The following is a 22,563-nucleotide window of genomic DNA, read 5'->3' as shown; positions in this document are numbered from 1 at the left end:
AGATTCAGAGTGCAGATTCAGAGTGCAGATTCAGAGTGCAGATTCAGAGTGCAGAGTGCAGATTCAGAGTGCAGATTCAGAGTGCAGAGTGCAGATTCAGAGTGCAGAGTGCAGAGTGCAGAGTGCAGATTCAGAGTGCAGATGCAGATTCAGAGTGCAGATTCAGAGTGCAGATGCAGATTCAGAGTGCAGATTCAGAGTGCAGAGTGCAGAGTGCAGAGTGCAGAGTGCAGAGTGCAGAGTGCAGAGTGCAGAGTGCAGAGTGCAGAGTGCAGAGTGCAGAGTGCAGAGTGCAGAGTGCAGAGTGCAGAGTGCAGAGTGCAGAGTGCAGAGTGCAGAGTGCAGAGTGCAGAGTGCAGAGTGCAGAGTGCAGAGTGCAGATTCAGAGTGCAGATTCAGAGTGCAGAGTGCAGAGTGCAGAGTGCAGAGTGCAGAGTGCAGAGTGCAGAGTGCAGAGTGCAGAGTGCAGAGTGCAGATTCAGAGTGCAGAGTGCAGAGTGCAGATTCAGAGTGCAGAGTGCAGATTCAGAGTGCAGAGTGCAGATTCAGAGTGCAGAGTGCAGATTCAGAGTGCAGAGTGCAGATTCAGAGTGCAGATTCAGAGTGCAGAGTGCAGATTCAGAGTGCAGAGTGCAGAGTGCAGATTCAGAGTGCAGAGTGCAGATTCAGAGTGCAGATTCAGAGTGCAGAGTGCAGATTCAGAGTGCAGAGTGCAGATTCAGAGTGCAGATTCAGAGTGCAGATTGTGTGGGTGACTGTGTGTGGGTGGCTTTGCGTGTGTGGCTCTGTGTGGGTGTAAAATGCAATAGGTCATGCATTTGCGAGCGATTAAGCTATTGGCATTGTAAATGACAAGGCCATTTATTTAACAATTACGCTATTGGCAATGTAAATGACAATGCTATTTATTTATGATTTTTAAAAAAAAACACCCCAAAAAAAATGTCATGAGCAATGCCAATAGCTCTACCTTTAATATTGCCGAGACCATTGCATTGTAAATGCTTGTTTTGACAGTCAGCATGCTAGGAAAGGTGAAAATGTATTCTAAAGCCTTTGATAAGTCAGAGGATGCCGTTTTTGTGATAGAGGTACCCTGATTGGGCAGAGTTGGGACCTCAATTTCATTTTTTAGCCTAACAGTTCACTCAGTGCTATTGGTTTCTTAACACTATTTGTATCTGAAAAGAGGGAGGAGCATTGGTCTCTTGGACCGCTGGCCATAACAGACTTTACTCTTAGGGCGCTGGGAGTGACAGACTGTACACTTGGATGACGCATGACATGACAGATGGTTCGCTTGATCCCAGGTGTGATTTGGAGAGAGAAAAAGATTTTGATATGGGAAACTAGGTGTAGCTTGTGTGTGGCCAAGAGGGGCCTGTGGTTAGAGTTAGTCCTTTTTCCGTATCTTTTACTATTACCTTTGTCCAAGAGCCGATATTGGCAGGCTATCAGGCTCACTTAGTAAAGCTCAGAGCTTCCCCTATTTATAGGATAGCATGCACTAGAAGTGGACAACATTTTTTGACAAAGCAATCACTTTTTTGTAAATCTTTGTTGAGTTGGTTTAATGTGCATATGTTATGGTGCCATTTATTGCAAACCGTTTGTTTATTGTGCAATAATTGATTTCATGCAGATACTGTCCTAATATTGCATGTTTTTCACCCAAGTTTTAATACTTCATAAGAGGGTGCTGTTATTTTGCAAACAATATTTTGCACAAAAATGAATATTGCGAAGATACTGTTTTAATACTGCATTTTCCCACCTGTTGCCACCCTTCATATGCTTCATCTGTGTTTATTTAAATGTTAAGGTTTGATGTATCTACGATTAGCTCCAAGTTCTTAGTACATAAAATTGTAAAAATGCACCACATACGCTCGTCCCCACAGTTGGAGCAAACAGTCCCAAAAAGGTTTGAGTCTTTTGTCCACAAAGCCACTAAAATTGTCATGGATTCCCATTTAAAAAAAAACACATTGAAACCAGGTTCCCCTCACAATCACAGAAATGCATGTTTTGCCAAGATTGGCACGCACAGATTTCCCTGGCTTAAGGAGCAAAGACTTTACACCAATGCAATTGAGCATAGTAAAACAAAAACTAAATATACATTATAAAAGAGTCAGGAGAGCGGTATTACTAGAATTATGGGCCATCTTCAAAGAGGCCCAGAGCGATAGCCCTACAATACCAGTAGCAAGCAAAGCGTCAGCACCTCCCCCACCATATGCAGGAATGGCGGTGCTCACGCCAGCTCGTCCAGAATTAGAATATTCCAAATCCACCAATAGTAGGAGCTGAGTACCCACAATCACCTCCACCCCCACAGAGAGACTGAGTTAGGCCCAAACATGAGAAACCATAAGGCCAGCAAACCCAGACACTTGTAGCACAGCCCAAGATCCTTGGAAGGGTCCCCAAAAGCTCGACCTCCCGTCTATCACACCTAAAACATAGGACCTCAACCGTAAACAAAACTCACTAGTTCAGGCGAACATACAAGCGACAGGTAACTTTGGGGCAGTTAGATAGTTCAGGAAGTGGGGATAAGGAAGGGGACGCCACTCCCCTGAGTACCGATGACAAATGTTGGGCTACACTATTTTCCCAGGTAACCTAGGAGACCGTGAGTTTGAAGGCTAAATCTGGGCAAAAAGATCAGCGCATAGCTCGGAGTGAAGGAGGCAAACCAGACAGGGTTGGGTTTAAAGGTGTGAGCTGAGGCTAGAGAGCCCACATGCAGAAGTACAGCAGGAACACAGGGCAGCACAATCCTGATAGAAGTGGGGTAGGTACAGGGCACCGATCGGGGAAAAATCTGGAGCAGAATTAAATGAAGCTTGTAGCAGGTATCAAAGCCTCACCAATCTGACGACAAATGAGAAGGGCTGACCAGGAAATAAAAGAACAAGTGAGCCTAGTACTAACGCAACTAAGATGCTGGAAAAACCCGATGCTGCTTTTGCGTGCACATGAGGGGGAGCAGCGACCAGGATGCGCACTGCTCCACATGAGCGAACAACAAATATAAGTTAACCCCGAGGGAGATAGTGGGAAGGGGAGATAATTTTGTGCCCATTCTGCCACCCATTAGCCTACTGGGCTGTGGGAAAGGGACCGATAAGATCGACCTTGGCCGAAGAAAGGATCATTTGAGCCAAAGGACAGCTATAGCAGAGGCTTGAATCTGACATGGATGAGATCCCAAGTTGAATCCCCTAAATGAAGGAATGCATAAAGAGATGGGAACGCCATGTTGGGAAGAAACCTGTAGTCGCCTGAAGAAAGAATTTACCCATTACTACAGAGGGGCACGTCCGGGATTATATTTGTGCCACAGGCTCAGGTGAATAAAGAGGGGTTTAATGACAGTTACTGTCATTGCTGGATGGAGCAGAGAAATGGATTTTATGCTTCTAGAAGAACACCGCAGGAATCAACCTAGTGATGGGCGTAATTAAGAGCTTGTTGAGTAGCCTCATTGGGGAACAGACCAACTAGATGTTCGCACAAGCCCACATTTCAGCAATTACACTAACATATACACAGCATGACTGGGCCGTATTTAATTCCTACAGGCACCTGATCTGGGGAGCCCCGAGAGCCCAGATGTAGGAGAGTTATTGGCAGAGACTGAAGTCGGGGGACAGCATAACAGATTTCTTGAATAGAATGAGGGAATGATTGGGACAAGAGAAAGGACAACCATGGATAGATGCAGTCCCTCCATTCGCATTCTATGATATTCTTATAAAGGGGTTACCCACAGAGAGAGAGTGGGCTAGATGGCGTGGTTGGGTTAGATACCAAACCCTGGCAGGAGATACAAGCCCATATATTACATAATCCACAAAAGTTAAGAAAGGATAGAGAAAAACAGGAGCAAGCTCAGAGAGACCACTAAATTGTCCAACACAAATTGAAAAAGATCGCCCTCAAGGGCGCCACGTTGAACATGACTGTGCAAATGCCACCAGCCTCAAGTGAGTTCCACCTCAAAACCCCAGAGGGTTCCATTCCAGCGATTGTGGTAGAGGCCAGGAAGGTTGGCAGCAACCAGATCATAGGGAGTGTTACTATAGCCACAGGCTTGCCCAGCCACCACAAAACCGCAAAGGTCCATCCACAAAACCAAGCACAGGAAAATCAGTGTACCCTACTCTCAGCCTCAGGGAGGTCCGCCATGTGCCGCACCCGCAGCAGAGATTGAGTAACTAGACAACCACATGGCTGCAGCAACCACAGATGGAAATCTGCATCACTAGGGACCAGTTCCGCAACTGGGATGGGTAACTGTATGGGAAGGTAGCACCTTCACACAATCACAGCCATATGCTCAGTAAGAAACCTCCAGCATAAGTAGGAGTAACTTCCACCACTTTGCATTTTCCCTAAAAAACTAACAAACCAAAAGGACAATATGACAGTGGGAATTCACATTTTTACGTGTGTCCAGAGTTTGAGAGACAGCTATGTTGACTGGGTATCACTGAAGTTAATCAATGCCGACCCCAAGGGAGCGTGGAATAGCCATGTCACCTAGGGCACCTCAGCAAGACAAGGCCCCACTCTGCTGCTGATCCCCCAGGGTTGGGATGGCTGGCCGCATTCCAAGGAGGGTAGTCTGACAAGGGGGTATGGCAGCATTCAGAGAATGTATTTAAAAAGCGGGCGCACTGCTTCCCACTTCCAAAGTCAACAGGGATGGGTTCCAATCACCAAGACAAAAGGTCCCCATTCTCAGGCATCCGCCCTGGGAGCAATGTTTCCATCAGGAAGCCTAGTCCCAACAGTGTCTCTAAATATCTAGAAGCCTCTGCCCAGTGGAGGCTCCCTTTTCAGTAGGATGGTAAAATCCCAAAAACTGCACAGCCCACTCAAGGAGCCAATAAACTGAGGCATCCACATGATGTGGAGTCCAAGCATCCAGTTGTTGTGGGGGTTCACCAGGGTGACCAGATGTCTCAGATTACTAAGGCAGTCCCAGGTATTTTGTTTTCATTAACACAGAGCAGACTTAACATTTTTTTTAACGAAGCCCTCAATTCCACATTTTTTTTAAGCTGCAAGGCAAATACGGGCTTAGCCAGCCTTCTATGCTTTGTGAACTATTTTGCTTTTCTGAAGTTTGGTCACTGTGCCATGCCCTTCTAACGCACGACCATTGAGATCTTAGCCACCAGCTAGGGACAGCAAGCCCTAGTGTGCCGAGTGTAAGCTGGGTGTGGTCCAAGAGAGGTGGGGGTGCCTGGGAAGAGTGACCCAAATGTCCACTGCAGCTCTAGATAGTTAGGACACTGGATGCACTCACCTGCAGATCAAGCAGAGATTAACAAATGCTTCAAACCTCAGGCACCATCTAGAGAGCAGTTTGCTCGGACCTTGGACACAAGGCAGTATAGGTAGGGATAAAAAGGGGGCCACAGAGTAGCCTCTGACCCCCCTTCCTCCCTCCGCAACATGACAAATGAGGAAATAGATTGTGCAAAGAAAAACAGGCCTAAGTTAGAAAAAAAGTTTCCAGATTAAAAGGCAGGTCAAGATACCAGGCACTACAAGGGAGGGTTACAAGGCACGCCAACTGCTGGGAACTGAAATACACAGGTGATCTCGGGACACATTGCAACCACCAGCGGCACTAAACAGTGCCATGCCACCTCAGCACATTCCCTTGCACATATGGACCAAAAAGACGCAACACACCCAGCGGCACCTTCATGCACACACCAAGCGAGAAGTTTCATGGAAAACTAGTGACGCCCATAGAACCCCTGCTAACCTATCCATCCCTATGCTGGTGAGACCCCCAGACATCTTGCACTAATTAAAGCATCCAGCTGGGAATTGAAGACGGGCGGGGCTCAAAGAGTAATTTTCACAGATGATCAATAATCACCCTTATTCCCCCAAAACTATTAAAAGATACCTGAAAGGGGTCACCTTCTTGTACCTCTAAAATATGGACTGGAGTGTGGAGGACACACCCTTGGTATAAAAACACTAGAACTCAAAACATTGATTTCGACCCGCATGTAATGTTTGTGTTAACAATGAACTGGTTATCCAAACAGGTCCACCACCAAACCTTCAAGTGCATCAACAACCAGCTGTCATCAAACACCCCAGTACGGACAAGTGTACATTTGAGACTGAGCTAACATTGCAAACTTTGTACTGATAAGGGAAACCACTGCCACCGAAGGACCACAGACACCTTTCCTGGGGATCCATACCTAGACCTGCAATGTCAAATTAAAAGTTATGTATCATTGTATTGTTATGTACCCTCTGTCTTCTATGAGTGGTAACATTATTAACTGCTGAGGAACTGCCCAGTAAAAAGGAGTATTTCAAAGTTACCACAACGCTTGCATAGGGACCTCTGCCATGTCCCCTAAAACGCTTGCATAGGGACCTCTGCCATGTCCCCTACAGTTACACTAAGCTGAATACCAGCATCCTAAATGCACTACACATTGGCCTTTTGCATAACACATGGTACCAGAACATGACCGCAGTTGGCTCCCAAACAGCCAGGTCATTTTAAGTAGGCACAGATAGGCGTTACTTATCCTAAGAGGTAGCCTCCGAAAAAGCAAAATGCCCTTTTCACCCATGTCTATGCAGAATCAGGGCCAAGATCCAACCCAACAAGGTAGAACACAGGGTAGTAGTAAATTTGACCCAATACGACACCAACCCAACTGCGTTACATCTCTTTACTGAACCGAATTATAACCAAACCGAGCTGGACAGGGTGCATAGAAAGGACTCCATGGAGGAGGATACGGTTTTGCCCACAAACTTCCCAGAGAAAAGATTCTTGGAAATAGCAAAACACCCTACTCCATCCACAAACATCTACTCCTGCATCCATCTGTGAACAGCGGGTGACCCTTAGCGTACCTGGACAGTGTTACAAGTGGTCCCAGACATGAAGTTCCTGTGAAGGGCTGTCCAGTTCGAGGATAGAATAGGGAGTGTGTTGCATGGGGAGGGTTGAATGAGCACAACCACCCTATGTAAGGAAATCTGGGACAGAGGTGGGTGAGTATACTTGGCTAGAAGGGGCAACCCTAATTGTATGGAAACTTACACTGCATTCCTCATGTTTGAGGTAAAGGAACGTGTCTGATGGGCATGAATGTTAACTGAGATGTGATCATCAGGGCACGACAAATCCACTCCCCCACTCGCATTTGCGAGGGAGAATGGATGAGGACGAGCTATTTGTAGGTCCTACTCGCCCTTTCTGGCGAGTAGGAAGACTAACTTTTGTCCTCTGGCTTTGAAAAGGGAGCAAAACTGAAAAGATAAGATTTTAAGGCATTTTTATTGCTCACAAAGGGACTGAGCAATAAAGATGCATTTAATCTTGTTAACTTGTCACTTTTGCTCCATTTTCAGAGACAGGTCCAGTTGGGTCGAGGGGATTTTCCAAGTTACTAGAGCTGCAGGACTAGTACAATTTTTGAGATTTGTCAAGCCATAATCATGCACATTCCAGATATGAAGTGGGGCTTCTCCACACTGATGGAGTACTGGCAATGCAGCAAGTTGGCATATACACAAGTCACCCAATATTAGGGCGAACTGTTCCCTGTTAGCTATACACACTCAACCCTGGTCAATCCCAGAAAATAACTTTATACTTGTACCAGCACCCGTTGAGGAAGAAAAGTTTGCTACATCAAGCTCGTGAAAAGAGCTCCAGGTTATTTAGGCTGGGCTCAAGTCTAAGACATCCCAGCTAACAGACAGATGCACAAACAGAAAACCTTACATCAAGTCAGTCGATGGGTGCAGCAACAATGGTCAATGGAAATTGGCCCCAATAAAGCAACCATGGCAGGAGGGTATGCATGCTCCTAAAACACCATAAAGTAAGATGCCACATGAGTTAGGAGCATATAGCCAATCAGGACAACACATGCAGTAGTCATGTGCTCCCTATGCCGAACATCTGGACACGTCACCCACTGGTCACATTGTGTCCACACAAGGTCGAGGCCCACCTGTAATTTCCATTAGACAATTAATGACTCAAAAGGCAGCAACTTACATTCCTCTCCATATATGATCAGCAGAAACCTTATATTACCTACTATGAACTGTATTACCGAAGGCCACAGACACAGTAAATTGAGAGTCCTCAGACCCGTTAACTGTTCTCCCGGCGGTTTTGTTTATTTAAACAAACTATTCCTGTTTTGCAAAATGCCTCATCTCGTTTTCCTCAATGTATTTTATGTTCAAGTACATGTATAAACTGCATTTCTGCCTTTATGGGATGTAATCACTTGATTGAGATCTTTATAATAGAACCTTTAATTTTTTATTGATCTATAACTCAATTGTTGAGTGGGATCCATTATTTGGCCTGCCCAACTCAAATAGGTGTTTATGGGCTGTCCCGGCATGCAATTCCACTTGTGGGAGAACTGTAGGAGGTAATATGTCAGTGTTATTCAAATTGAGGTACCCAAAATGTGGTGGTATGGTCTTGCTCCCACACAACCCTAGACCTGTAGTAAAAGACCTCTAGTGCAGGGCACAAGACCTAAAAAAATAAGTGGGGAGACGCCATCACCGGAAGGGACATCACAACAGGAAGTGGTGTCACAAAAGGTGCCGAGCTCTACGTCCCAGAGAGGCCAAAGAGTGAAGTCCAGCTGTTTGGCAGGGGGGACAGCGTCCCCCCAGTAAAGTAAGTGGGGGACGTCATCCACCCGCGTGGTACCCTGACTCGAGCCCTGCTCAAAATGAATTTAAAAAACTCCGGACAGCTAAGAAAAGGCCAAACTCTGAGCCAAAAATAACTGTCTGATTTCCCCTCCACAAAATCCTTAATGGAGATCGAGCAGAGGTTTATCAAGAGACCACACACCCGGCTAAACCCTGAATACATTAGTAGATATTTACACCAAGATACAAGGCCATGCTTGCAACCACATAAGGAACACAATCAGTCTTTGGACACAGGTATAATGTCATGGGTGTCAGGGAAAGAGGGATTGTGTTTAAGGGGCAAGATTTTAAATAGTTTCTAATAGGCCAAGACAACGCCATATCAACCTTATTAACACCTTTGAAACCTAGGCCTGTTGTAAAAATCAACCTGTTAGCCATTCTGGACATCACATAACCAGGGCTCAATTATCAGTTATTCTAGGAAACTTGAAGCAAAAACAAAAATGCAATACAGGTTTTTAGCAGGAGGCATAGTGAAGTAGGAAACCAAGGAGTGTGAAGCCACCAACACTGAAAGCGGGGTCTGAATTGGAAGTATACAAAAAACCACAGTCCCTACAATTACTGGTAGCTGCCAATATGTGAAGAGGGACACTAGTTCTAAGACTAAAGCATCTGAGACCTTAGAGTAAACGTTTGTGGGCAACAATAGGATGTAGATTGTAGAGGAACCAGCAAAAAGGTGCACTATTATACACCCAGGTTGGTTTTTGGGGATTAGGTTGTGAATGGGATTAGCTCTTCAAAGTCCATGTGTCCCATAGCTATATTTAGAAGCTTGCAGTGCTTTGCTTTTCAGGTACTTTTGAGTCCCACCTTAACAGAAGACCCACATACAGCACCATTGGGCAGCAGAATATTTCAAGGGGATACAGAAAGGCTGAAGGCAAATTGTTGCCTGTGAAAAATCTAATGGGATGAGCGCAGAGAACCCAGTCGATCATATATTTGGCACTATTTTGTTTTAGAAGCAAAGGCACAGTGAAGGTCAGAGTGAGAAATATGGACATCTCTTGCAGTATCAGGAGTACAAAAGGCTCTGAGCTTTTCTAGCTAACCTGTGACACTACACTTGTCACAAAGTGCATCATCATGTTTTCATATTCCAGCTACCTACCCACTGCCATTCTGGTAACATGGCTAAGACCGCCATCACTCACCCTGTACTTGGTACCCACACTTACCGTGTCCAGCCAGAAGCGGTCAAGCTCGGTGTGCCTCTGCTGCTTGGAGAGCGTGATCAGCCACCTCCCTCCACGCTTGTTGCGATAATCTTCCCACATGGGTTCAATGCCTTCCTGCAGCAGAAAAGAGAATTTCAAACCCAGCGTTAAAGGGTTCCATCTTTCTGATCACAAATATTCAGTAAGTGTTAGACAATGACATGCAGTTTGAACGACATCCAGGCCTCTGTGAGCTATGCCACAACTACTAAGCCTCTGCGGCACCAAGCCCCCGGACTAAGCCTACTGAAAGCTGTAGATGCGCTACTAACCTGCCCGAGGTTGCGCCACCAGAAAACTACCCACAGTAAAGTGCTATCAAGCTTCAATGTCACGCCAAGGCTGCGTATTGAGAATATTGGGTATGAGATATGGCCAGATCTGCCAGCCATGGACTTGGGGTACCAGGTTGGAATCCCAGCCTTGGCTCATCCGGGCAAATAGCTTTTTCTCATTCCTAAAAATGTATAACACCTGGTACTTTTGTAAAGCACTAATGTCCTCGCTCCAAGTTTGTGCTGTGTAAAACAGCAAAAAACACTCATTTAATATCATTAGCAAACCGTGACCCCAATAGACAACCCACATTGCCAGAAAAATAATCAAGCCACACAAACATTACACTGTTGATTCAGCCTGAAGCCATGATGGGGGCATATTGGACCACTCACAAGCTGCGCTGGCAGCAGACCTTTAGTCCACCCATCCCAAAAGCAGAAAACAAATGCCATCCCAGCTGCAGCTCTTCAAACTGCAGCCAATTAGCATTGTATGCTACCTCGAACCTATGCAGTCAGTAGATTTGCCTGACCTGTGACTGACCCCAGGCACAGCTGGCCTTTTAGCTCTCGGAATTTCCCAGGGGGTCACTCTGCAGAAACGGTCTGCCCCTTGTGTGTGGTTTGGGCTGCATGACTAGCGCTGGTTCGCCAGTTGTAGGCGCTCCGTATCCTTGCTCCTGCAAGGCCGAGCCGGGAGAAGGCCATCAGGGGTCGTATTACAATAAGTTCCCCAGGGGAGCAATGGGCGTTTGCGCCCGCTTTGCGAGCTCCCGGGCCACTTCGGTATTATAGAAGGGGGCGCAGACACTTGTGCGTCCCCTTCTATAATACAGCTAGCGCTGGTGCACTTAAAGTGCCAGCGCTACCTTCAGAGGCGGTGCCCTCATTTGCAAAGGGGCGTGCCCTATGCAAATGATGGAATTCCTTTGACTGTGCCGGCGCCATATTACAGACGAGGGGCGCAGAGTCAAAGAAGCCCTCATGAGACGCAGCAACAGTTAAAAGTTGTCACACTGTCAGTGCGCCTCCTGACAGCTGCCCTCTGTAGGGTGTATAGGACACCATGGACCCGCCGGACATCCCCTTGCAGGCGTGTGCAGTGTGAAAACAGAGCCGCTACTCTGGGTTTTCACATGTATGCGCTGCCCCCAGGGCAGCGAGTTTGCGGCTGCCCCGGGAGCAGCGCATACATCATAATAGGCGCAAACAATCACAATGTATAATACGGCCCCTGGGATCCAAGCCGCCCGAGCCAGGCTTACCTTGAAGATGGAGTAGTCGCAGCCAGACGTCAGCTTACTGGCCAGCTGGATGTTGGTGTACAACCTACGGCCGGAAAAAAGAGCCCAGTAAATGAGATGTCCATGTTTATAAGGATTCTGCGTGCTCATCCCCCGTCCCCACAACTGTTCTCTCATTCCTTGCCCCCTCCATCCCTGCACCATAGAGTCAGCGGCTGTCCAGCATCACAGAAGTTCCCCCAATGCAGAGCCGATAACACCAGGTTTGGGCGAAGGGCTCACTATTGCCATAAGATAGCCTTCCTGCCTGCAATGCACCAGTCCCTGCCTACTGCCCCATGGCCCACTGCCCCACAAGCTAGAGCCATCAACCACTTGCTATCTGACTCGATACAAGAAGAACTAAGCATTGCGCCGTGACTATCAGAACAATCGTCGGTCTTGACGAACATAAATTAAAGCTGGAACTATTAAAAAAATATAAAATTGTGCTGGCCGCTTAGGGGTAAAACACGTGTTGGCTGTTCACTCTGATGTGCCAATAAATACGTTCTGCACCAATCTATGGGATCTTATTGGAATTATTCCAAAGAAGAAACATTTAAAACCTTCAAGCCCCAGCACTACCTTTTTCATTCTCTACTTTAACAAGGGAGTAAGGGGTGTCCCCCTGCTGAGGGCTGAAACGTAAACAGATTGGAAGCTCATTAAATTGGCCAGTAAGGGTTTGTGACCTTGTTACCCCTTCAATCTGTGCTATAGAGCCATCAACCACCCCTGCCAGCAGATCAGTAGCCCCTACCCCAGCCTTGCTGCAGACCCTGGGTAGACTCTACAAGGCCTCTACTTACGTTTTTTCTATTTGTTGAAGTTCTCTCACTAGATGGATCCGGTCGCTTCCGGCACAGACGGAAGGCTCACGCCGGTTTAATTACCAAGTCATCAGGGTATGAAAAGTAAACCCCAAAGCAAGGCGTATTAAGTGTGGCATGATGAGCGATGCCCATGGAAGGTCAGAAGACAGACCACCGATGGAGGAGGTGACCGTGTGGATTTCCAGTTTTGAAGCAGTCAGTCTTTCACCCTGCATTTTCAGGGTCTCACTCAAGACTGAAAATGAGCTCGTTTGATAGTTTAGAGTTAACTAAAAGTAGCTTAGGAGTTAGTTGCACATTTGACCAAACAGTGTCAATGATTTATATAAAGTCGTGTGAATTCTTTGTTTTGTGTTTGAAGAATGATCTGGGTCACTGGAATTATAGTGATGTGGTGTTTTCCAAATAATTATGTATTTACATAATTTGCCACAATCCATTTGCTGTCCAATTTACAGATTAACAAAAACGTGCCTCTGGGTCAAGCGAACTTTAAAAAAAAAAAAGTACAACATGCGGTGGCATACTGCACAAGAACGTTTCACCTTCCGGGTGATTGCAGTATTCGAGTGTTAAACGGGTACTAATGATGTGAAACTTATCCCAGATTGTTAATATTCGTGGAAATGATCAAAAATACTGCCAGAGTGCACTGCATGATGCGCACATAATTTGCCTTTTCTTGCCGCATAATTTAGTCATCCCTGCCACATAATGTGTTCTCACGCATTCCAGTGGCCAGGAGAATAATGCACTAGCTATTCTGCCCTTTAGCATTTTCGGAGTAGTTTGCTCGTCAAGAGGATGCTATGGGAGCCCGATGGGCTGCCGTGACGCAGCCATGAAAGCCCCACAGCATCACTCGTTGCCGTCTCTGGAAGGGTCAGGCTGGTTTGATCATTTCTGACAGGCGGATTTTAATTTCCAGTCCGTTCACAAGCATGGTTCGTCAGTTAACGCTTCGCTCCTGCCCCACAGCCTTCAGGGAGCCAGGAAAGCTCATTGGTGCAAAAACAGGAGTATGTCAGAGTGGAGAGGTCAGCAAGAGGAGTTTTGAGACCGTTCTAAATGGCACAGAGAAATTAAACAAGGTTGGTTGTCAGAAAGGTGACATTTCGCAGTGTGGTGCATGGTGTACTTTTTTGAGATTTGGGTTCTATGAGCTTGGCCACAATAACTGCCAGGTACAGATTGAGAACAGTCCTATTCCTGGAGCCTAGAGCAGCCCTCCCGGTGTGAGAGCCTTAACACCCCCAAAGCAACTCACCCCTCTCACCATCCCCCACCTCACTAACTACTGCTGTGCTACAGAGGCCTCTTCTCTTTCCGGTTCCCGCCATGTCTAATTCTCAGCCAGAGGCCGTCCCGGGGCCCCGCCCATGTCTGGCTCCCTCTCCGCCTATCAGGGTGTGCGGTACTTACGCCCAGAAGTCCTCCACGGTGTCGAACGTGGTCAGAAGGCGCAGGTTGCCCTGCCAGGTTTTGCTTTTGTCGTTTTTGAAAAACCAGAGTGCCCACCTGTGGAAAGAAGGCAGAAGGTCTTAATGCCCGAAAGACCCCTCAGAATGGCTTGCAATATATATTTTATCTCACGCATTCCACATGTCCGTGTGCAGTTCATCTGTTCAAATGTAGCCAGGGATAAATCAGTCCTTTATCACTGCTATATCTTTAATGTGTCAAATTGAACACTACAAGATTGGGCTTGAAAAATTAGCCATTTCTGTCAATACCACCCCCTTAGCAGGGGTGGTACAGCCCCCAAGGTGCAGGGGGGTCCCAACCCTTCAGTGGCCCCAGCCCTTCACTAGGGTACATTCAGCCCAAGACAAACTAATATCTGTGAGATTGGGAGACAGGGGCTTCTCCTTACATTCTGAAGGGGAGCCCCACCATTTTGCATTACGCCACTCTCCCTTAGGGTAAATACATGTCTGTTTGCGGCCTGGACAGGCTAGGAGTCCGTGCTGCCTGTGGCTGTAAGGTCCTGGTGCACAGCTGCCAAGGAGCTCCAAGTCTGGTGTGACACTCACCCGGGCCCGGCTTATTAGCCTTATGTCTCTTGCTTTCTGAGACTTTTAGTTTTGATATGGGGTTTATAAACATTGCCAAATAAAAACAACATGTAAATAACTGGTTGTTAAAATGCCAAGAATGTGGGAAGATGTCACATCTGGCATGGAACCAGTTGTCAGCTGCATGTGTGCGCTCCCCAAATTACCTACCACCCCTAAAAAAAGCCCCTTCAGGTTCTCACTGAATCTCAGCAGGCTAGCAGAATCTGCTTCTGGACTAAAGAAATGGAAACGCAGCCTACAAATCTGCCAGCAGTAAGCAATCCGCTGGGCTGTTGTACTAGTAAGCAAGTACCAGGGTGAATCCAGTAGGTACTGCCAGCTGGTTAAATGAATTCATATAGCCAAACGGGCTCCACCCAAGTAGGATGGTCACACGATGGGTTGGAAAGATACCCAGAGATTGCTAGAGACTTAAATTTGCCATCTCTCCTTCACTTTGTTTAACCCACCCAAGTAGACTACATACCTGTTCTCCAGAGGGTGTTTACCCGGTTGGTCGATGGCCAAGGGGGGCTTCTCCACTTGCTTTTTCTTTTTCTCTTTTTTTGGGGCCAACAGAGTGTTGCGCTGTAAAGGACAAGAGAGGGAGGTCATCGACAAAGAGCACTCCACCCTCCCAACCACCACAGGGTGAGATCAGAAACCTCTTCCCCATTTGCTATCCGACCCTCTACTTACAAAATCAAAAATATGGTTAATCACCGGAAGCAACACAATCAATTTGCATCTATTATAAAAATAGAAATTATCAAAATCAACCAAGTCTGATTAGTTCACCAATTCATAATCCTTTCCTTTTAGTTTCACCTCAACAGTTTTCATAATTTTAATTGTAGCTGGTCATGTTAAAAGAATGCATGAGAATGTATGGTCTCGAATCAATTACTTGCATACATTCATATGCCCAGGACAAACTCATAGCATACTCTTGTTGTTGCAGATTTATAAAATGCCATCTCGACCAGAGGGTATTGGCGCGCTTTACATGAGCACCAGTTACGTTACACATTACACAAGGACACATTCATTGTTTTTTTGATAGAGAGGGGAGGGGGGTTAAGTGATTTGCCCATAATCACAGGAAGTGGAATCAACCCAGAGGCTCGAACCTTTGTTTCCCAGCTCCAAAGACCACATCCTCTCCCCCCTCTTTGTAATAACTTTATTGATCAGTGTCGAATATTCCAGTACAAGATCTGTTGCTGGAAACTTAACCCACACATCACCGGGTTTCAGTCTAAGAGGGTCATTATCCAAAGTAAGATTGGCCATTTCCAAGTATTGAGGACCATTCAATCATGGGGTCGTTTGCATAAAGTGATTTTATCAACTTGTGGTGTTCTTTTTACAAATGTATTTACACTTTTAACCAGTTACTCTCCTTAACATTTCCCAATGCTCATTCAAATTCAATGTTTCCAGAGCAGGAAAAAAGTGTTGCTGCTTTGGGTTTCTTTTGACATTTCTTGTGCTTTCATTTTTAGCCCATCTGTGACGTTTACGGACAGGGATGGGACTTTCTTCAAAGTATAGCCTTACCTGAGGATTGCCCCTTGCACTGGCGTCACTGGGGTTGGTGTCACCCGGTGCGGGTAACTCATGGTGTCACCCCCTCACGACTTACCGCATGGACTACCTCTGTCGGAAATGTACGGTGCTAGGTACTGTCTTACTCCCTCTAGCTCCCTCTCTCTGTCTAGCTCCCTCCCTCTCTGCCTTATGCCCTCTAGCTCCCTCTCCCTCTGTCTTACTACCTCTAGCTCCCTCTCTCTGTCTTGCTCCCTCTAGCTCCCTCTCTCCCTCTCTTACTCCCTCTTGCTCCCTCTCTCTCTGTCTTACTCCCTCTAGCTCCCTCTCTGTCTTACTCCCTCTAGCTCCCTCTCTCTGTCTTACTCTCTCTAGCTCCCACTCTCTCTCTTACTCCCTCTAGCTCCCGCTCTCTCTCTTACTCCCTCTAGCTCCCTCTCTCTCTCTTACTCCCTCTAGCTCCCTCTCTCTATGTCTTGCTCCCTCTAGCTCCCTCTCTCTGCCTTACTCCCTCTAGCTTCCTCTCTCTGTCTTACTCCCTCTAGCCCCCTCTTTCTTACTCCCTCTAGCTCCCTCTCTTACTCCTTCTAGCCCCCCTCTCTCTGTCTTGCCCCCTATAGCTTCCTCTCTCTCTGTCTTATTCCCTCTAGCTCCCTCTCTCTTACTCCCTCTAGCTCCCTCTCTGTCTTGCTCCCTCTAGCTCCCTCTCGATCTGTCTTGCTCCGCCTAGCTCCCTCTCTCTCTGTCTTACTCCCTCTAGCTCCCTCTCTCTCTGTCTTACTCCCTCTAGCTCCCTCTCTCTCTGTCTTACTCCCTCTAGCTCCCTCTCTCTCCGGTTTTATTACTCCCTCTAGCTCCCTCTCTCTCCGGTTTGGTCCCTCTAGCTCCCTCTCTCTCTCTTACTCCCTCTAGCTCCCTCTCTCTCTGTCTTGCTCGCTCTAGCTCCCTGTAGCTCCCTCTCTCTCTATCTTACTCCCTCTCTGTCTAGCTCCCTCTCTCGCTGTCTTATTCTCTCTAGCTCCCTCTGTCTTACTCCCTCTAGCTCCCTCTCTCTGTCTAGCTCCCTCTCTATTGCTCCCTCTAGCTCCCTCTGTCCCTCGGTCTTACTCCCTCTAGCTCCCTCTCTCTGTCTTACTCCCTCTAGCTCCCTCTCTCTCTGTCGTACAGGACCCCCTGCCCCCCCCCCCCCTTTTACACTCTCTGCCGCTTTCATGTGGTTTCTCTTTTAAAGCTTTTCAAGATGCAAAAAGAAATCTGTGTACAAGGCACCAGCGAGTTTGTAGACGTGAGAATGTTACGATATGTAACAGCTAAAGTAAAAGCTAATTTCCAAGCGGTTAATACCCCCCCCCCCCTCCCCGGCCCCCCCTCTTTAGCACTGTCTTTTTCCATATAAATGGCGGGGGCCCCTCATTACTACACTTTTCAAACTTTATCTAATAAGAACATTTTAATTCGAATAGGTGAGAAAATATCTCGGTTCGCTTTTGTTTTTAAAGCGGATCGAGTCTCTCCGAGGCCTTCGGGTGCGGTGCAGGGGGTGCCATGTACAGAGGCCTGCTGGGGGGGCGGGGCGCAACCAGATGGTGTCACCCCCATGTGAGGGTGTCACCCGGTGCGGTCCGCACCCCCCGCACCCCCCTAGTGACGCCACTGGCCCCTTGCAGCGAGCTGGTTTTTACCTGACCAAACTCCAACCTCATCTGAGCAGGTGACCTACAAATGGGAAAGCTATTAACCGCATGCGCGCTAGCGGGTTTTCCCGCTGTGCGCTGAAATTTCAAAAAAGCCTTACGTAACAAAGCCAGCTCGTCATGCGCGCAGCGCAGGTAACGCCCATGACGAGCTGGCTTTGTCACCATCATCAAAGGGGTTAAGCCTTCTGAAAAGACTAGACTGTCTCACTACCCACCCCTGCAGGTTTTTTTCATTCATACTTCATTCCCTTTTGCAGGCTATTTCATCCCCTATAGCCTTTGCAACTTGCTTGAAGAGCTTTATAAATAAGGCTCCCTGTTTTCCATTTTTACAGATAAATACAGACAGCAAATGTGTTTTCTGTCTGCATTTATTTTTAAAAGTGGATCAATGCAGACAATTGTTTTTTTTAAGTGACTGTGCTGTCTCATGAATTTTAGGCCAGCAGCCAGGCAGATGGACAGCATGGGAAATTAAAAAACAGGATAACATTCCTTTAAATAAAGGCATATGTCATCATACATTCATGGTATAATGCGTGTATTTACCAGTGGATGTATTGGTATGTAATATTTGGCAGCTTAGATAGCTAAAACATGACTGACATCAAAGTAAGAGTGTGCGTCTTATCAGTTAAACAGATATGGTAATGTACAGTTTTACAACTTCATTTATACGCAAAAACAAAAAACTGATAAATACAGCTAAAATGGGCAGAAAATAAATATGGATAAATACAGATATGGCATCATACAGCGGATGGCTCAGCTGGATCACCTACCTAAGGGGAGCCAACTCCCTAGCGATAAGATACTCACCCTGGAAGACCACCTCCAGAAGCCTATGGGAATCACTGGACAAGTGCTTGACCACTTTTGACCCACCTTAAAAGTGGAACAATTTGAATGAGCTAGTATCTAGCAAAAATGTACTCCACTGCCACGTCGCTAGCCGATGGTCTCTGCTCTATCCTGTAATCTCTATCTCTACTTATTCACACCTTTCTCTTCTCCTACAATACTCCCAGCCTACCTCTACTGTATAATCAGCAAAAGGGGGCCATCCGAAATACTTACCTTGTACCACTTACAATGTACCGCACAGAATGGTTACCCATACGAAGTAAACCCTGTATGTGTAAATACCATAAATAAAAATTCAAAAAATAAATGGCTAAAAAAATTACCATAAAACCAGGAGCCCTATATATAAAATATTTGGCGCCCCAAAAGTAGTGTGTGTGGTGCTCACCACATACAAGTACTGACAAAAATTAAGCATAGAGTGGAAGTTAAACATTTTTGATAGATACCCAGGTTAGTCTGTCAGAATCAATTCAAGAGCACGAAAAGGAAATTTCTGCCTCTGCTACCAGTCGAGTGCCGGAAAACGGTTGTTCACGCAACAATCACTTCCCGACTCGATTACTCTAATGGCCTCTATCTTGGTCTACCTAAATATGCGGTGCAACGCCTACAAATCGTGCAGAATGCGGCTGCGAGATTAATAAAACGGATCCCTTTTAGGCAGCACATCTCTCCGCATCTGCACGAGCTGCATTGGCTACCAGTGGCAAGCAGAATTAAGTTCAAAGTGTTAACCCTGGCTTTTAGAGCACTAAAAGGCACGTGTCCAAATTATCTGAAACTCCGACTCCCCCGCTACCACCAAAAACGTGAGCTGCGCTCCAACTCCCTACTCAAGCTAACTGTACCGCGTGTAAGGAAAGCTAGACTTGGAGGCAGGTCCTTTTCGGCCGGCACGGCGAAACTTTGGAATACCCTGCCTCCTGCCATCCAATCCGCCACGTCAGAAGCAAGCTTTAGGAAACTCCTAAAAACCTGGCTTTTTATGCAATAATTCTGCCCCCCCCCCCCCTCCTGACTACTTACTCTTGCTGTGGGACTCGCTAGCGCCGGGACACCTCCCCAGAGGTAGCTGTTCGCGCTCAATAAGTTTCTGTATTATTATTATTATTATTAAAAGGGGAATGTCTATGGGGAAAAGTAAAAGTAAGCACGCAACTTAGTAACCACCGGACCTATGGTGGTTAATTACAAAGTAATTCGACCTTTGGGAATAGTTTCTCGGAGCGAAACACAGGTCAGATGCTGTGCTTTCCATTTAACGAGATTTCCCATCTCCCTTCTATATTAAAAAAAAATTATTTACCGCTGCATCCAACATGTATTTTTTGTAATAAAAATAAACGGTTATGTATATGTATCAGTGAGTCAAACACGTTCACAATCTGAGCTCGGCCTCGCGTTCTGGGTGTTGCTCGGATCCTCGGGTCGGGGGTGGGGTGAATGACGGTCTGCTTAGTGTAGTAAACCTAACGGTTGAAATACGTAACAGTACCCGTGTTCAGAAGTAGTCGTTTTAATTAAGGGGGAGGACAAGCCACGCTAACGGTAAGGCCTGGATTTTTAAAGCTTGGCGAGATTTACGCCCTGCTGTTAGAAAACAAACGACCTCAGGGCCAAAGAAGCGTTAGTGCGTCCTCGGGTTATCAGGTGACGTTTCATCGATGTTGTCCAGTGAACTGGACGCTATGGGCCCCTCAAACCAATGGGCGCACAGCCCCCACCAGCCATAACAGGAATATTCAATGGGTGACGGTTTAGTTTTCAAAGCACAGAAAGAGGCATTGGCGCGAAAACCTACATTAACCTAGGAGCGCACAGCGAGGGCTCGGAGGCCGAGGGACCGCCAATTAAAATTTAAACATTTATTCCCGAGGGCCTTGTCGGGCCTGCTGCGGTCCACGCCGGTCCTTTACAAGTTACGTCCCTGCAGCCGCAGCGCCGACATTTCATATGTCAAGTTCAGGTTTGTATTCGCGTTACTGAACTGTTTCGTTCAAGTCACACAGCAGAAGGTAGCCGCGGGGTCCGAGCTCTGGTGGGCCTCGCACCGAGGGGGTGATGGAATAGCTCCGTACCCTTCCAATCCCTACATCAAACAGTGCTACTGACCGGGCCCGGCCAGGAATTAACAATCGTGGACAGAAGATAATAACTCTATGCAGCAGGGATGAAATAAAGAAAAGCTATGCCATCAAGCGACTGTAGGCTCGGCCCGAGGAGAAGAGCAATCCGGCGCCAGAGACGTGCGGGATCACAGGGGGTGAGGGTAGGAGAGACAAGCCGCCCTCAGAGGTGAGAAAAAGTGCGGTTGCTGCGTGGAGGCTCGAAGAGTTAGGGTAGAAGCAGTTTTTCCACAGCTGGGGGCTGGCACCCAGCGCCTCGTCTCCGGTAGTAAGCACTATACAAACATAAATGTAATACAACATTTTTAAGGTCCCTCTTTCGTGGCGGAGGGGAGACGGGCCTCCTCCACTGACGTGCGCTCACCAGCTCAGCTGAAGCCATTCTGCCAGAACTAAGGTGAGTCCCGCCCTCCCCGGTCTGTATTTATAACCCAGCACCCTTAAAGGGGCCCTGACCCTAACGGGCCTGATAGGATGCATCCTTCCACCAAGAAGGCCTTTGTTAAGGAACCTTCGACTATCAGCCACGGAATGTTACGTTTCTGAAAGGACGTTGCTACTTTTGGCATCACCACAAAGAGATAGTGATATTCGTACAAGGTCTTAACATAAGCAATGCACCTGGCACAGGCGTTTTTTTCACCCAACATCTCCACCTGTCGTTTGGAGACACTGACCTGTTATGACCCCCACCCCGGCCATGTCCATACACACCAGCCCCGCAACCCTACAAGAGAACAAAATGTGTCCGAAAGGGTAAGGTTGCCTGTGACTCACATAACGACTGGTGATTCACCAGTCCCGTGCGTCTGGTAAACTAGTCAGTGCATTCTGGGAGTTGTAGTCCTTGGACAGTTGACGGACGCTTGCAAAGTTGCTTATAATAATAAACTGTAATGGAAAGCCTGGGACTGGCAAAGACGTGCAAGTGGCACAGAATGGTCGGTGCTCACAGGGCACCTTTTTCAGTACACCCTCTGCCTCCTCTATAAAGAAGACAGCGCCTTGCTCCCCATACAGCGCCCCTCCTTTCACTAAAAGAACAACTTCCTGAATGTTCATGGCGCCGGCCGTCACATCCTAACCTTAATCTGAAGCAAGGCCCTCAAGCTGGGGTCGCCCGAGTGCTGTGAGAGAGTGAAGTGTGTGTCGATTCCGCCTCCCCCCTGATAAGGCCCTGATTCTGAATGCGGAGCTAAATTCCAGACATATAGGTTGTGCAGCAAACACCGCACTCTCTCCCTGTATTTTCTTCAGATGCGTTTAAGCACAAACCTGGCGACATTTACAGAATAAGAAAGCTCGGCATATTCTGATACTTGTGGGATTTGCAGAGGAACGCATACATTCAGCATGTGACGTATTTGAAATAAACAGTTGTTTACTGCAGCTGGTAAAAAGAAACTCCACTCGGCCTAATAATGGGTTTCACCACGTGGGGCAATTAACCAACCCTCTTATGCTCCACACGTTATTTGGACCTAATTGAGTTTGTGTCTAGACAGAACGCCAGGGCTGGCTGAAGATATTACCCCTGACGTCATTTACCTGTCGTAATACTACCCACTCACCTCATTGATAAGGTGATGTCACCCAGGATGCAGAGTTAACATCTTGTACTCTCTTGTTATTGGACCCAGGCGTGTCCGTTTAGTTAGATAAACTGAGCGAAATAAGACTACTACTCCCAGAATGCATTATGTGGAGTACAGTTCCCTTGGCAACATGCTCTCCCTGGCCGCTGCTCTAAGCGGAAACCAGAGGCCCAGGTGGGCATGGGGCGGGTTGGCAGAGGATGAATATAGAGATCGAAGTTGGGAAGTAAAAAAAAAAATGAATAAGAGCGAAAAATAACAGAAAGCAGGAGAGATGAAAGAGAGTAAAC

General features: G+C 47.0%; 1 protein-coding gene across 1 annotated transcript in view; it reads right to left on the bottom strand.

The window, feature by feature from the left end:
* The window catches only part of EIF4E1B (eukaryotic translation initiation factor 4E family member 1B), a 46,957-nt gene extending 25,885 nt beyond the window's left edge, over positions 1–21,072 (bottom strand). Inside the window, exons 1-5 of the mRNA XM_086931763.1 lie at positions 21,043–21,072; positions 14,928–15,028; positions 13,806–13,901; positions 11,530–11,593; positions 9,948–10,061 (exon numbers count right to left, since the gene is read on the bottom strand). Coding sequence (XP_086787889.1) covers positions 9,948–10,061; positions 11,530–11,593; positions 13,806–13,901; positions 14,928–15,028; positions 21,043–21,060 — 393 coding nt within the window. The 5' untranslated portion in view covers positions 21,061–21,072. The remainder of the gene's footprint in view (positions 1–9,947; positions 10,062–11,529; positions 11,594–13,805; positions 13,902–14,927; positions 15,029–21,042) is intronic.
* Positions 21,073–22,563: the final 1,491 nt, after the last annotated feature.

The sequence above is a fragment of the Lissotriton vulgaris genome, chromosome 7 (assembly GCF_964263255.1).
Source record: "Lissotriton vulgaris chromosome 7, aLisVul1.2, whole genome shotgun sequence".
In the NCBI taxonomy this organism is placed as follows: Eukaryota; Metazoa; Chordata; class Amphibia; order Caudata; family Salamandridae; genus Lissotriton; species Lissotriton vulgaris.
This window is presented reverse-complemented; position numbering and strand designations above follow the sequence as displayed.